The 15,907-nt window shown below is 39.0% G+C and overlaps 1 protein-coding gene across 1 annotated transcript; it reads left to right on the top strand.

Moving 5' to 3' along the window:
• Positions 1-247: 247 nt before the first annotated feature.
• KCNG3 (potassium voltage-gated channel modifier subfamily G member 3) lies at positions 248-10,233 on the top strand (the record flags this gene model as incomplete). The annotated part of the gene is made up of 2 exons (XM_083858259.1): positions 248-891; positions 9,588-10,233. 2 exons carry the CDS (start codon positions 248-250, stop codon positions 10,231-10,233), a joined length of 1,290 nt encoding a protein of 429 aa, XP_083714385.1.
• Positions 10,234-15,907: the final 5,674 nt, after the last annotated feature.

The raw sequence follows: 15,907 nt of genomic DNA, 5'->3' as shown, positions 1-15,907 counted from the left end.
TCCGCTCCCTCCTGCGCGCCCGCCGGGGCGCCCGCGGCGGCGGCGTCTCTCCCGCTGTCCCTCCCCCCCCACCGCCCTCCTTCCCTCCCTCCCCGCCCGCCGCCCGCCCCGTCGCCGAGCGGGAGCCGCCAGCGGTGCGCGCAGAGCCGGAGCCGGGGCAGCCGCCGCCGCCCGCGCTGCCCCCCGCCTCGCCGCCCTGCCCTGCCCTGCCCGGCCCGCCGTCCCCCTCCTCCGTCCCGCCCAAGCCATGAACTTTGGCCGCGGTCCCTCGGTGGTGTTGAACGTCGGGGGCACCCGGTACTCCTTCTCCCGGGAGGTGCTGAAGGATTTCCCGCTGCGGCGGGTGAGCCGCCTGCACGGCTGCCTCTCGGAGCAGGACGTCCTGGAGGTGTGCGACGACTACGACCGGGAGCGGAACGAGTACTTCTTCGACAGGCACTCGGAGGCCTTCGGCTTCATCATGCTCTACGTCCGGCACGGCCACCTGCGCTTCGTGCCGCACATGTGCGAGCTCTCCTTCTACAACGAGATGATCTACTGGGGGCTGGAGGGCTCCCACCTCGACTACTGCTGCCAGCGCCGCCTCGACGACCGCATGTCCGAGACGTGCACCTACTACGCGGCGGAGGAGCCCAAGGGCGGCCCCGAGGGCAAGGGCCGGCGGCCGCCGGGAGCCGAGGGCAGGAAGTGGCTCGAGAGGATGAGGAGGACTTTTGAGGAGCCCACGTCTTCCGTGGCCGCCCAGATCCTGGCCACCGTCTCCATCCTCTTCGTCATCGTGTCCATGGTGGTGCTGTGCGCCAGCACCCTGCCCGAATGGCGGGCGCCGGAGAATCGCAGCGTGGAGGAGCAGAGCAGGTACACAGCAGAGTCAGTGAGGGAGCCCTCAGGGTAGGAGGATCCTTTATTTTCCCGCTGTCCGTGTGTCCCGTCCAGTGTGTCCTTCCTGCCTCTTGTCTTGACGGTCCGTGGCTGTCGCCTCCGCCGGCGGAGATGGTCTGCGCGCCTCGAAAGCCCAGGGAAAGGGGTGTCGGGGGAGTGGCGCTGCTCCGGCTCCCCCGGGCTCCGCCGGGCACCGAGCGCCGGGGACGGGCGGGGGATGCCCGGAGCGGAGCGGCTGCAGGCGGGCCGGGGCCAGGGGCGAGCTCGGGGCTGGGCAAGCTGGCAGGGAGCGGGGATAACCCCGCCATCGGGATACGGCTCCTATTCGCAGTGAGAGTCCCTCCCTCCCTGCAGGTTCTTGGAGCTCTTATTGCCCCTTTAAGCAGATACGGGACCACACAGAGAACTTCAGACACTCCGAAAATCAGTCTATGCCTTACGATTGTGGGGAAAAAAAAAAAAAAAAAAAAAAAGGAAAATAACCCCCTAAAAGAATTCAATTCCTTTGTCTTTTCCTTTGGGAAAAGACGAATCCTGTAAGTACTCTGCATGTATTCGTACAGGTCCTTCTGCTGGAGCAGATGCAGCGCCTGTTAGGATTCTGCTCTGGTAAAATCCTGTATGTGGGAACAGCCTTACCCCCCCTCCTCCCTTTGCATCTCAGATTCTCTATGTGGGGAGCACAGGAGATGATCAAACTAAACATCGAGCTCTTGCAAATGCATCATTCAAGCACCCCAGTGCATAAATGTAACAGATGTTTACATTTCCTTTAAGCATAATAAACATTGCAAAACAGTTGCAGAAAACAGGGCATGAGATATAAGGCTCACTCCTGAGCCTTACAAGAACCACCCCCTTTCCATCTTCTTGTGACCTCAGATTAGGGTTATATTGATGCAACTCTTGAACTCACTCTTCTGTTCGCTCTCTCTTTCCTTCCTCTTCCCTGTTCCCTAGAGAACAAAATTGAGACCAGTCTGGTAGAATTTCTCCCATAAATAAGACTGACAGATAAAGAAAGAAGTAAACATTTCTGGTATGTGCCAGCTTCTCCGTTTTTTTAAAAAACAGACAGAGTATTCAACAAAAAGTTTTCAGCTTCTGCTCTTCTAAAAGGGCACTACAGTGAAATTCCAGCCTTGTCATTATGAAATCATCTTTTACCATAGAGTTAATTGGAATGTGATATATCTTAGTAGCCAGATTAATTCCTTGGAAAGTATTTTCATAGTTTCCATTAGCTTAATGGAAAACTGCACCTGTATTTCTCATTGTAGTTGAGCCAAAGAATTAATTGTATGAACAAAAAGAAAGCAAATGCAGTGTGTGAAGCTGTTGATTCCTGCTTAGATTCAAATATGTCAAAAGAAGGTCCTAAAGATTCTTCCAGTTAAAAAGCCTTACTTAAGCTTAGCAAGGTTATTTCAAAGAGTAGGTGCTGTGGATGACCTCTTTGTGCAGCAGCAAATTGCTGAGATACTCCCAAGAGGCACGGGTAAATAGATGCAATACTACAATAACATTAACCACATCGGTCATGTCTCTGTTCACATCTTTGTGGTGCGGGAATCAACCACAAGTTTTCTCTTACAGAACGAGTTCAGCTTGCAGAGAAACATGGCACAGTATGTGTAATTTTTCTTTCATAGTGCCTTTGCCTTCAAGACCCTAATTTTGCTCTTCTGAACAATTGCATATTGTTTACCAAGTGTTAGAAGGATAAGGTCCTAAGTACTTGTAAGATGCTGTATAGCCAAACAGTGCCCAGGGCAGTGAAGCCTCCTTTTAGAACCAGAAGGATGCATACCAGTGATGTGGGGAGTTTCTTCTGTACTGGCTGTAGTACTCCCTGTTATTGCAACAAAAAAATAGAAAAGTTTCTACCAGCTGAAAAGTTTCTATCAATGTCACAAAAGTCTGTCACATATAAACAGCAGTGCAGACTTAGGTCATCTACCCCATAGACTGTGACTGCACAGGAACTGATCCCAATCTCATGGCAAACACATGGAAAACAACACTCTCTGTCCACAGGTGACCACCAAGGTGGAGCCACTCTTCCCTTTTGCACAAGCTGCATCATTGCTAAGAAGTCTGTTATAGCTGGAAGAGCGTGTTAGCTACAGTTGCTTTTAAGTGAGCTGTCCAGTTTAGTTATCACTACCTACACGTGCCATAGGATTGGATCTAACCAAGTCAGTTGTCATCTGACTTTGCCTTTACGTGTTTATGATTTTTTTTTACTTTGTAGTTATTTCATTTAAAAACAGTTAGGTTTGCAAAATTTAAGTGGCTTATTTGAAAGCCTGACCACAGAAATCCCAAGAAGTTTCTGAGATTGCATACTCTGGCAATACAGTCCCTCTTAGGTGAGAAGGCTTTTAAAAATCTGTCCACTTGTTTCCAATACACTTAAAAGTTTGAAACCAAATTCTGTCTTTTGTTTATTAAACATTCCTCATCAAAATAAAAAAAGTCTATCTAACACAGTAATACAAAAGTTTAAATTTTTCCCCAAGAGAAATTGTTACATTAATGCTGTACACAAGTGAGTTTTGACTGGTATGGCACTGTAATTTCTAGTATGAAGATTGTACATTATTCCAAAAACATAATTTGAGAAGTTTTGGGAGTGAAAATTGAATGGGCTAATCTAGAAATCTGTAGATTTGGACGTAGTTGCTTATTCAGCTCAGCATAAGCCATGGAGGTGAGAACACCTCAGGAAACCCAGCAACTCTGATGTTTTTGGTCTCTCACAAAAAGCCCCCCTGCTCTTGCCTCAGTGTGTTATGTCAGAAAGGTGCCACACGGATAATTTCTGTGGCTGACTCCCATTCCCAGAACTGCTTTGGACAGCTGTAATGAAAGCAGCTGACCAGCAATGTGTCTCCAGCTTACCTGGACATCATCTCAGCAAGTGAGGGGTTCACTAATTCTGGTATTTACAAAATCAGCCTCTTTAATGCAGTGAGGGCTACTGGGGCTGCCAGATAACACCAGCTGTATTTGTTTTCCTTCTATGAACATCCCTTCAGCAGAAGAGGAATTAAATCCACCAAACTTTTTTCACAAACCTTAATGTTGTTATGCCTTTTCATGGTGAACACTCTCTCAAAGGATGAACAGCCTGTGGCTATTTCTGATCCTTTGGGATAACATCCTTTAGAAGGCAACAAGAACTCCAGGAATAAGTTTTATACAAGGAGAGAGGGATGGGAAATATGACCTCGAAATTTCATTGATATTACAGACATTGAAATACAATTCCCTGATTGCAGAGGGATTGCCTTTCCCAAGCCTGTTCTCAGGATGAGGGATGAGTTATTAAATTTATTTCGTTCTAAGGTTTTTGCTCCGTTCCCTGCCTTGGCAAGTTTCACTTATCAGAGCTAAAGATTTGCATTAGATTTGCAGAGTTTAGGAGCAGACAGCAGGAATGCCTTCTGTTGCTCCTGGCAATTTCAAGTCATCTTTGCTGTCCTCTGAACTGTGCCAGCAGATGCATACTGTGAGTCTCTGCTCAGGGACCTGTCCATACACTGATTGGGAGCATAATCTTCTCGGGAGAGCTTCTCAAGCCTGTAATAGGAAATCATTTGAAGCTGCTTGACTTACTGCCAGCACAGTTCTGTCTACCTGCCTTAAAACTATTTTTCTAATGCTGAATACGAGTAGCTTGTTAGCACTAAGAAGAAATGGTTGACCCCTTTCCACTTAATAATCATGATTAGGTTCGTACTGAAATAATCACTGACTTATCAAGCCTACATGATTGCTGAGTTCTTAAGCAAAAGCAAATAAACACGGTAGTTTCTCCAAACAGCATCTCTCATCAAGAGCCAGTGAGCTTTTTTTAATCACTGCAAAATAACAGCCTAAAAAATTGCATTTGAATTTTAGACATACAAAAGAAAATTATTCCTTTATAGTTGTGGAATTTCAGAATACCTGAATGTTCATGCTCAACATCTCTTCAAAAAACAGTAAGAACTCCTTCCCTGGACAAGATCTAACTTGAATACCACATTCTTGCTAGGTTAAAACAGTGGGCTGAAGGTAAAGAAGGGAACCAAAGACCTAGGTTAAAAATACAGACATGGATTCTTCCTATTGAATTTACCAGTTCTTTGAAAAATAGAGGTGAAATAACAGATGTAAATCACTGCCTGGGCACAGCCGAGCCTTAGACTCACCAGAGCTAGGTGCCAGTCATGTTCAAGATGTATGGAAAAGATGCTGAGGATCTCAGGGCTCAAGATGTTTGTATCCAGGTCACCCCTTTGAGCTGTGAAAGGGATTTGCCCCTTCCCTGGGGAGTGATGGGTCATTACAGCCTCCCACACAAAGCACCAGAGTTTCATGCATGACAACTTATAATTTCTACCAGAGCAGGGACAGAATAGAAAAAAAAAAAAAGCCAGCAGGGTTTTTAATTCAGGGAAACTAGCTGTTCTGTGGCCTTTACTCCACAGTTTTGTAGTGAGAAGGAAGCCCTTGATTTCAAAAGGATTAAAAAAACCCAAACATTTGCTGAAATCACTTAGGAGTCTTCCTGAGCAGGAATTTGATGATTCTAGCTACTGCTTGGACATTTTTCTGGTTTGATGTGCTTTACATGGAAATAGGCTTTAGCAACAATTTAACAAATCAATGCTGACAGTCTTTAATCTTTAATCCTGTCATATACTGTCTTTAATCATATCATCTGTTTTCCTCATGTGTCCTGTTGCTGTGTATGTTTTATTTACAAGCCTAATAGATAACAGTGCCACTAAGGAATATTTTGGCTCGATTTCAACCAACTCACCAGGGGATATTGAAGGTATATGAATCGGCAAGCTGAGGCAAAGAATATTGCTAAGTTGAAACAATTCTAAGATAGTTACAACATAGTTTTCTTTTTTAGTAATAAGAAACTAAACTTGTTAGTGTTTGAAAAAAATTATTTCCGAAATGCTTTAACTCACTGTACATAAAGTAGCTTATTCTGAGAGAAAGTTATCATATGGAACAGAAAACTGAACAGTGATGGGATTACAGTAGGAATGAGGCTTGCAAAGGCTTGATTTTCTCTTTATGGACAAAAGATTCATTAGAGCAATCTTGAAAGACTGCTAAGTACCAAGCAGCTTAAAATTTGAGAGAGAAACTTTGAGAGAAAAACTCTCATGTGCTTCGGTCTGGGAAAACGTACAGTAAGTTTGAGCAGGAATAGCCTGTAACTGAATAAAAATTAGGACTTAGTGTTTTCTGTGACTATTCATAAAATGTGTGGGGAATCTTCAAGGAAATACTTCATGACTTAGTTTTTAATTATCCCTCTCCTTTTTGGATACCAGCTATTTTAAAACTGAAAAAACCCAACCAACCAAAAACTGTGATGGAAGTTTATAAAATAAGTACTATATTTTTACCAAATAAAGTCACTATTTAATTACATAGTTACAGATTTTAATACAACATTATTCCAAACATATGCAATAAAAGCAGTCTGTTCTGTGAATATGCAGAAATATTTTAAGAATTGATTATGAAAAATACAGGTACTTTAGTCTTCTAAGTATTTATATATACTTAGAAGTATATATATAAAGCCTTTTAGTTGGCTTTAACTTCATTCTCTGTTAAGTTCTCTTAAGGACTAACTGTTAAAACTGCATTCCTTATTAGATGTTATTTATCCACTGATAAGGTTAACTATAAAGATAAGTCACTGCAAGGAGAGGGAGACTTGATGTGAAAGTGGAAATGTAGAATGTAGCACTCCAGATTTCCTAATGTGCCAGAGGTTTCTAGTTTTTCTCACCAAAGCACTCTTTTTTGTGTGATTCACCAGTACTGCCAAAATCCATCCACACAGGCAAAAAAAGGAGTGACAAGAGAGGAAAAATGAAAAATGTTTCACTGATGGCTGAAAAGTAAGTAGAGGAAGGAAAAAAATAAGGGACAGCCTTCTTCATTATTTTTTTCCCCAGCCAGGAGAAAGAAGGATGGATGCGAAATGCAGAAATGGAAGCGCAAGTTAAAATGGAATGGCATTAATGTATCTCCACTGCCTTGATCTCTCTTCATCATTTCTGCATCAGTCGTGTTCCTTAGCTCACTTCAAATCTGTTCTACAAGAAAATACTTCTTCAGTCCTTCCTACTGAAGTATAACTGATTTACAGTATTTCTTGTCCCAGGAACTACTAGAGTAAAATAATGGCTTGCTCATATTTCATGGACTTTTACTTGTACAACTATTCCCCAAAGTTATATGACCACTGAATCAATGTAGATTCATGAAGATAATTTCTACTGTATCACAATGATCAGGACATAACTTCCTTAAATCTCAACCCAGAGATAACCTGTCTAAGGAGTGACAAAATGGAGGAATCATGTTTCTGACATTATCACGGCATCAGGAGGAAATACCAAGTGAAAAAGCTTTAAATTGTATAATTACAAATTTCTTTTTCATTTAAATACTTCATGTCATAGGATACAGACAACACTACCAGATAAATCTCGTAAAATGCAAAGAAATAGTCTGTTGGAACTGTTGAATATTCCTGGCTGCAATTTTCTGTTCAGATACAATTTTTCTTTTAATTGCTACATGAGATCTCAACTAGCCAATATATAAGTACATTCAGACATCACCAGTTTGTCCATTACCATGATCTTGATGTTGGATTGTACTGGGGAAATCTTAGCTATTTCCTCATCATAAGTAAAAGGATTTAAGTAAACTTACTCATTAAGCTTTTTTTCTTAATTTTTTTTTTCAAACATAAAGGAGGTTTCCAAAAGCTTAATTTTTAAGACAACACCTAATTCTTAAGAGCAAACTGGTTTTGAATTTCAAAGGTCTTTCCATCAAAACTTGCTAACATGAACTAGTGTTCTACAAGCCCTTTATGAGGAAAGACCACTTGCTTACAGAACTTTCATTGTTATTCATGAAAAAAGAAAAACATGGTCCAATTTTATGTGACTAAATATTTAAGTAAAATTAATTTATGTTCATTTAAATTTACTGTGGCTAAAATTACAATGTACCTTATGACTTAACATCAAGTGGCTGTTACTGTTTCTTCCAATTTTAGCTTAAAACTAAAGAGAATGAATGAAAAAAAATAAAATTTTAGTGTGCAAAACATCTACGGAAAAGTTAGTTTACAGAGTCTATAATTACATCAGCTAGAGAAGAATACTGTCTTTCTAACAGGCCACCATCTTATTAATAACAATAGATTCAGAACTGGTGAGAAATTATGCAGATGTGTTAGGGAAGAAAAAGTTGAGGTTTGAAATTAAGTTGGATTTTCACTTGCAAATCAAAATATTTCAACAGACACTACCTTGTTAGAGTCCTTGCAGTAGTGAAAAACTCTGGTTGTATTTTCTGGCAGTAATTTTGAATCTCTGATCTCACACCAGTTTGGTTTCAGAGCTGTTGGTAAGAGAAGGCATCAGTGATGGGCATTTTCTTTGCTCAAACTGTTGGTTAAAAAGATAAATGGAGGAATGAGGGAAGGTTAGCTTCCATGCCCTCATGTATTAAAAAAGTGAGCAGTTTGAAATCTTAGGGAGATTTGTGACCATGTGCACAACAGTTACTAAATATTCTTTGAGTGACATTTTTATCTTCTGTTTCTACCTTCCACTTGTTTCAAGTTGAGATAGTCTGAAGTCTCATGCACTGGGACTTGAAAATATTGAAGAACATACTGAAATCCCCTTCCAGGATTTCTGCTGCATTTGGCAAGAAGAGGATCTTGCCTATTACCTTAACATTTGGTTACCTTGACGTTTTTGCTGCAATGTAGTTTAGGTGGACTTAGATTTACAGCAAAAGAGAAAATTCAGTAATGCAAAGCATAGTGGTAAATGGGAGGACACAAACTTGGTACTTTATGGATGCAATACTGAAAAATAAAATCTAATCTGTATTTAGTGGCAATACCTATATACGTCTGAATGTAGTTCTAGATAAGCCCCTCTTTGGGATGCAGATCAGATAGACTGGTTTAGGTTGGTTCCTAAAGAGATCATATGCATGAATCATCCAATGCAAATACTTATTTCTGCCTATTCCATCTGCACTTCCATTTTAGTTTAGCAGTTTGGTTCTATACAGTGCTGTTCATAACCAGACAGTTCACTGATCTACAACCCTTGGCATTCCTAAGTGGATCAAGCCTCACAGACTTAGAAAAATAATAATAATAAAATAATTTAAAAATCCCCCAAAGCTCAGTGAAAAAAAAAAAAAAAATCAAACCAAAACAAACAAACAAACAAACAACCCCCCCCCCCCCCCAAAAAAAAAAAAACAAACCACAAAAAAAAACAAAAACCCAAACCCAACTGTTCTAGATAAGGTTACAGATTGGCATTGGTGTCCTTTCATTTCCTGTAGGGCTCCAGTTTTTGTAGGCACATTTGCCCAGTACTATGACTAGTAGCAATCCATAATTCAAAGAAAATGATCAGTGAGTGAGTTCTTAGCAATTATCAGTTTAAACTCTCTCTAGATCTTCAGGTTAATTGCTGAAATCCAGTGCCAGGTGCAGGATAAGGACGGCATGGCTTTCTGTTTGTTGTCTGTGAAAGTCTTAAGTGTCACTTTGGTAATATCTGTGAACAAACCAAACATCCCCTGAAGACTTTGCACAGAGCATAAATACTATCCTTTGTTTCTTTTGGCAGGATAATTGAAGCTATCTGCATAGGCTGGTTCACTGCAGAATGCATTGTGAGGTTCATCGTCTCCAAAAACAAGTGTGAGTTTGTCAGAAGACCTCTCAACATCATTGATTTGCTGGCAATTACTCCTTACTACATCTCTGTTCTAATGACAGTTTTCACAGGGGAAAATTCACAGCTTCAGAGGGCTGGAGTCACCTTGAGGGTCTTAAGAATGATGAGAATCTTTTGGGTGATTAAACTGGCCCGTCATTTCATTGGCCTTCAAACACTTGGTCTGACTCTGAAGCGTTGTTACAGAGAGATGGTGATGCTACTTGTCTTTATCTGTGTTGCTATGGCAATTTTCAGTGCACTTTCACAGCTTCTTGAAAATGGGCTGGACTTGGGAACAAAGAATAAGGATTATGCCAGCATTCCTGCTGCTTGTTGGTGGGTGATCATCTCAATGACCACAGTTGGTTACGGTGACATGTGTCCCATCACTGTACCAGGAAGGATTCTTGGAGGAATTTGTGTGGTTAGTGGCATCGTTTTATTAGCCCTGCCAATCACTTTCATTTATCACAGCTTTGTGCAATGCTACCACGAGCTCAAGTTCCGATCTGCTAGGTACAGTCGAAGCCTCTCTGCTGAATTCTTAAATTGACCCAACTTGCATTCTGTTGTACTTACTTGCTAAGCTTTGTCTTAGAAGAGAATGGTGGAAGGTCCCTTCGCGTGTCCTCCTTGACTGGATGGTCCTGTGGAACAACATCCTCACCAGCCTGGAGAAAGCCCGTCACCATTCAGACAGGAAGGATGTCCATCTGCCTTGAGCACCTTGCAAGGAGAGCGAGTGATGTTTCAAATTTGAGAGAACAAAATTAACAAAAGAGGATTCCTCAACCAGACCAGTTTGGTGTTCAGTTTACCTTCCCACAAAAAAGCAGAACAAAAAATGGGTGTAACACTGAGATCTGTCATTATTGTAATTATATCCTAAACCATTCTAAGCAATGTGTAGCAGAAGTTTTTCAAAGATTCCAATATCTAAATGCTTCACAGAAGCACTGATAGCTTCTTGCCTGAAGTATCTCCACTTTTGACTCAGATACCCAAATTACTTGCTGAAGGAGAATCACTGCTACTTTTGTGCTTTGCAACAAAGTAGAGCTGGTTCTGTGACTCAGGAAAGATGAAGAATATAGGTCTGTAGGACAAAAATTCTTGAGACCTGATTCTGATCTTTGAGGAAGCACACAAATCTTCTGTAAACCCAGTGAAGTCAGTGGCATTTCTCTGAATTTGAGAGTTCACAAAGAAGTACAAAAAGTGAACCTCCAAATGTTGTAAGCAAGGACTTCTTTAGGTCACAATAATTTCTTCTCTGGAACCAAACTGTAAGTAGAAGCAAGTATTGTATTTCACAAAGATCAGCATAAGAAATCAGGGATTGATATATATATTTCCTGGTAGTTAATGGGGGAGCTCTCCAAATTTTATATACATTCAGCTGAACTCCATCCACCTGAAGATACATACTCATAAGCACAGATTTTCCCTCCCTACCCTACTCCCTGCCCCACATATCTTAAACTAGATATTGTAGTGAGAGTTCTCTTAAGACAAATTGTAAGATTCCATCATTTGAAGTGGCCTGGAGCAAGCACTGGAAAACAAGAGTACCTGCTCCCTGTCAGACTCTTCATCATCTTAAATTCTGCAATCCTTACTGAAGGATATACCTCAATGGAAGTCTTAAAAACAACTGTAAAAAGCCCAGAGCATACCAAAGAAAGTAAAATATAGACGTGTGAGTTGCACTTGGCAAAATGGTGTTACTAGAAAATGTTACTAGAAAATTAAAATTAATCAAGTTAGGTTCTGAAATATTGTTGACTGCATTTCTTTTGTAGTACTGCTTAATAGTATTGTTCAATATAATTCTGAAAGGCTGCTACATAGAAATGTGGAATTAGATACTAAAACACATTAAGGTACAGCTTTAAGAATTTGGGTACCAATAAACATCAACAGGGAGCTTTCATGCTAACATGAAAGTTCAGAGTCATCAGCACAGCTGAAATTTGTGTGCTTGCCTAAAAATACTGCATTTACTCTTACTGTGCTGTAGAGGCATCTTTTATATATGTAATTGTGAAAGGCTTTAGAAGTGAAATGAGTACCACCTAGAAAACACATCCCTGGAATTGCTCACTCAAATAAACCAGCCATATTGATCAGCAACCAATACATTGAAGGCTCTTCCCTGAGACCCGAAAGAGTCATTATCATTTGAAGTGGTCTTAGTCTTAAGTAGTCTTAAAGAATCACATTGCAATCACAATTTTTCTGAAGACCTGGAAAGAATTTTAGTAGCCTTCCTACAGCTTGACTTTCCCTTCAAGATTCCATTGTTAAATGCTGTTACAGCCATACCTCTGTTTCTTGCCACTGGTGTGTTCAAAGGTTAGCTCTGTAGTTCCCTACTCTACTATATTTATGCCTTTTCTATCAAAATCATGTTGCTCAGAAACCTGCTCCAGCATTCCACAGAGAGGTGAATATGAGATCAGCAAAAATTTCTTAGGTGAGATTCACAGCTGATGTTAGTTAGGCAAGTTGTGACTTCAGAGACACTTAGATGTTTTACAGCAGTGGAGATGCTGGCTCTGTATTCCTGCATGTGTACCTATATATATCCTGCATATATTATATATTATAGTCAGTTGAAATGTTTGGGGTTTTTTATTCCTCACAAAAAAAAATTCCTCCTTGACAAAATTAAAATTTCAGACTTTAATTCAAATATAGACGTTGAAGAAAATGACATTTTCATCTTCTAATGAAAAGTTATTTGACAATATCAAAACCATTTCTAAGTAGAAAACTGCTATTTTTTTCCATTTTGCTCCAATTTTAATTTTTTTTTTTTTTTTAGCTAAAATAGGTTAAAGACCCCATGTAAGAACTTAGCCCTACAGATTTTCATGTGCTGTTTTGAATGCTTGGGAAAAATACTGTTTGTCATAAAATTCCTTAAAACTTATTTTGTCTTTTGTCCAGATATTGTATTTAACCAAACCAATACTCTAAGATACAACTCTGCTCTCAAAACACCCAAACCAACATTATGATGACAACAGCTTAAAATCCATGCAGAATGTGAACATAAAGTACGTTCCAGTCTTGATTTCAAAATAAAATGTGTTTCAGCACCACCTATAAATCTAATCTTTAGATGCCTGTAGAAAGGAAAAACATAAATTAATGCACATAATAACTTGTGAATACCAATTTGCACCATGAATCATTTTTGCATAAGCAATTAAGGACAGGAAGTTTTCAACGATCCAGGCTATATATGGTATACAAACAAAATGTTTCATCCTTTATCAAATGTTTTTCAGATGAAGAATCCTTTCCCAGTGTGAAAACATAAATCCAATGAAAATAACTGTGTAAAGGAATAAGTCTGTGGAGATTATCTTAAGTCATACTGTGTTTTTTTGAACAGTTTGTGTTCAATTTTTATATGGCAAAATGTGAACAGAATGACCTAATGTATTTTTTAATTTGAGTTATAATAAAATATTTTCAAACTGCTGTATATAAGCCCACCAAGGAGAGATCCTATGGTGGGTTTTTTGGTGTTTGTTTATTTGTTTGTTGGTTGGTTTTCCTAGGTTAGATTTTTCTTTCTCTTTTTATTGTTCTATGGTTATCAGTGTGTAGACTGTAGTTTCCTTACAAACCAAGTGGAAATAAAGTAATTTTCATGGTAGCCTTAAACCAGAATTTTAGAGGATAATTAGGATGTCTGGCTTCTGGTAATATATGTCATCTTATTTTCAATGGACCAGTGGGTTTTTTTAGTGAAACTTTACAAAATATGAATTACATGTGTAGTCAAAAAAGCACATATTTTTAAACAGTTGCAACTGTTTTATAAAATTTTCTGGAGACCAGGTTTTATGCAGACATGGGGTGCAGCACTCTTTCAAAGTGCAGCATTTCAAAGCCAAAAGCCAAATGAAGGCGAGCTGGCTCATCTCTAATCACTGCCAGTTTGAACCCTATACAATAAAAAACTTCATGGGCAGTTTTTCTTGGAAACATTCACATCTGGAATAAATTAGATGAAATACAAATAGAATAAAACTGGAGAAAAATTAAGACAGCTTGTACAATGGTGATCCAGCATTTCGGTTCATCTAAAATGAAAACCAATGTCAATGAATTTTGAACTGCTAAAGTTAATCTCACATTATATACTGCATTCAAATCTTAGGACTGATTTATTGGAAACTATATATTGGCTGTAATCCTTCAAGGTACTGCATTTCACTTAAAAGTACTTGACCATTAATGAAGGCTCTCTAGAGTATTTTGCTTCTAAAGTTCTACAAGAAGCATCATCCCAAATATCACAATGAAAGGAAGATTATCCCTTCCCTTGATGTGAGGCTTGAAAACAATATTGTCTTGATGAGTACCCACAAAAAAAAACTAGTTTGGTTGACTGATGGTATTAAACAGTCTTATTAGCATAGGGATGAGCCCTATTAAAAAGTGATATTAATTCTTATTGTACAGTGGCTTATACTAGTGTGCATAGCAGCAAGTTTGAGAAAGATTAAAATCCTGGTAATGTAAGATTTCTATCTTGATATCCATGTATTTAAAAGGCACTGCTTTTTCCTGTCATGTATGCAATTCATGCCTCTAAAGGAATTGATGTTCCTATTCCAAAGTAAAACTGAAGTCCTCATGGGTTCAAAACATTTTTTGTTTGTCTCTTCTCTTTTGTGTAACAACTACAAAAATCTTACCAGATCTGAATTCTTCTTCCAGGAAGTGGACATATGCACACACACCAGCCAGCTAAATTCAGCAGCCAAACCCCATCAGTTTCTGAGAACCAGCACAATGAACAAGGTCTGCTGTGCTCTGAATTTTGTCTCGCCTAAGAGGTTCAGGATCACTTGAAGTTTTTAGAATTATTATTTCAGATGAGATACTAAGGAAACACTTGCTGGAAAATTAAATAAGCTGTGCATAACAAAAAAAAGATACTGCTTTATAAAAAAAATTTTCACTGATTTAAAAAAAAAGGAGACTGGCTCTCATTTTCTGTTATTTGTAAAAGCAAATATGCAGGTCAGGATATGTGATGATAATTAAACGTGCTACCTAAAACAGATCCCTTTTTAAAGTAGAGAGACTTAGTGCGAAAAGTCTTCCAGCTTTGCTAGAGCTGTAACAGCTTCCAGTAGCTGAAAAGCTGCCCCAGCCCACACAGAGGAACAACAAAGCACCAGTTTCATTGTAAAAAAGTGCAACACAAATTAGGGAATGTGTTTCAGACAACAGGCAGGTTAAGCATCAACAAACTGCACAGTGAGCAACCAAGACTGACAATCTGCTTCACAAGAAACGTTAAGAGCTACAGAAGAAGAATATAAATCGTTGGTCATATTAATAAAATATGAATTCTTGCATCTACACATTTTAGAGTCCTTTATTTACAAATGCAAAGGTTTATCATTTAATAGATCCTTAATTTTATATATTGTCTGATTATTTGTAAAGAAAGATGCACTCTATAATTGGACAAGGAAATAAATGTGGGGTGTTTTATGTGAATACAAAATTAATTAGATAAAATAATGTAATAAAATTTTCTGGTCTTGTTGCCATATTTCATGGACTAGTGGTCAAAACACAAATGTTTATAAAATGTTTTCTTTTAAACAAGTGACTTCTATGTCTATTCATATTGTTACTGTACCTCTGCAAAAACTTTTGCTTTAACATATTTTGGTTACTGAGAAGTCTGCCATTTAGAACCCAGGAGTTTTAATCAATGTAAAATTTCAATATTTGATCCAGAAATAAGTCTGAAGCAAAAAAATAAAGTTAAACATCCACAGGGTTATTCTTCAGCAACTGAAGATCCATCATAATTATCAACTGTCAAAACAAAATGAAAAGCAGCCATGTAACACATATATTATTCCTCGGTGATTATTTTAAAAAAATGAATCTGGAAAAATTGATTGAATTTGGCTTCAAGTTCACTGATTTATTTTTTTTTATATTAAAAGAATTCCAAATGCCAAATGTCAAAATGGTATTCATTCTGGAATGTCAACACAACCAGAAATTTCAGCAGTACAATCCTTTCATTATTGTGAATAGATCTGAGACATTCTCATTAAGCTTTAAATGCAGCCATTTCAAAAGTACTTCCAAAAAACCAAAACCAAACAAAAAAAGTACTTCACAACTAATGTTCTTGAAGAAAAAAAAAAAAGTTGAATATTTTAAGAAGTCACTGA

This window comes from Zosterops lateralis (assembly GCF_965231275.1).
Source record: "Zosterops lateralis genome assembly, chromosome: 3".
Classification (NCBI taxonomy): Eukaryota; Metazoa; Chordata; class Aves; order Passeriformes; family Zosteropidae; genus Zosterops; species Zosterops lateralis.
Note: the sequence above shows the minus strand (reverse complement) of the source record. Positions and strands in the feature narration are given on the sequence as shown.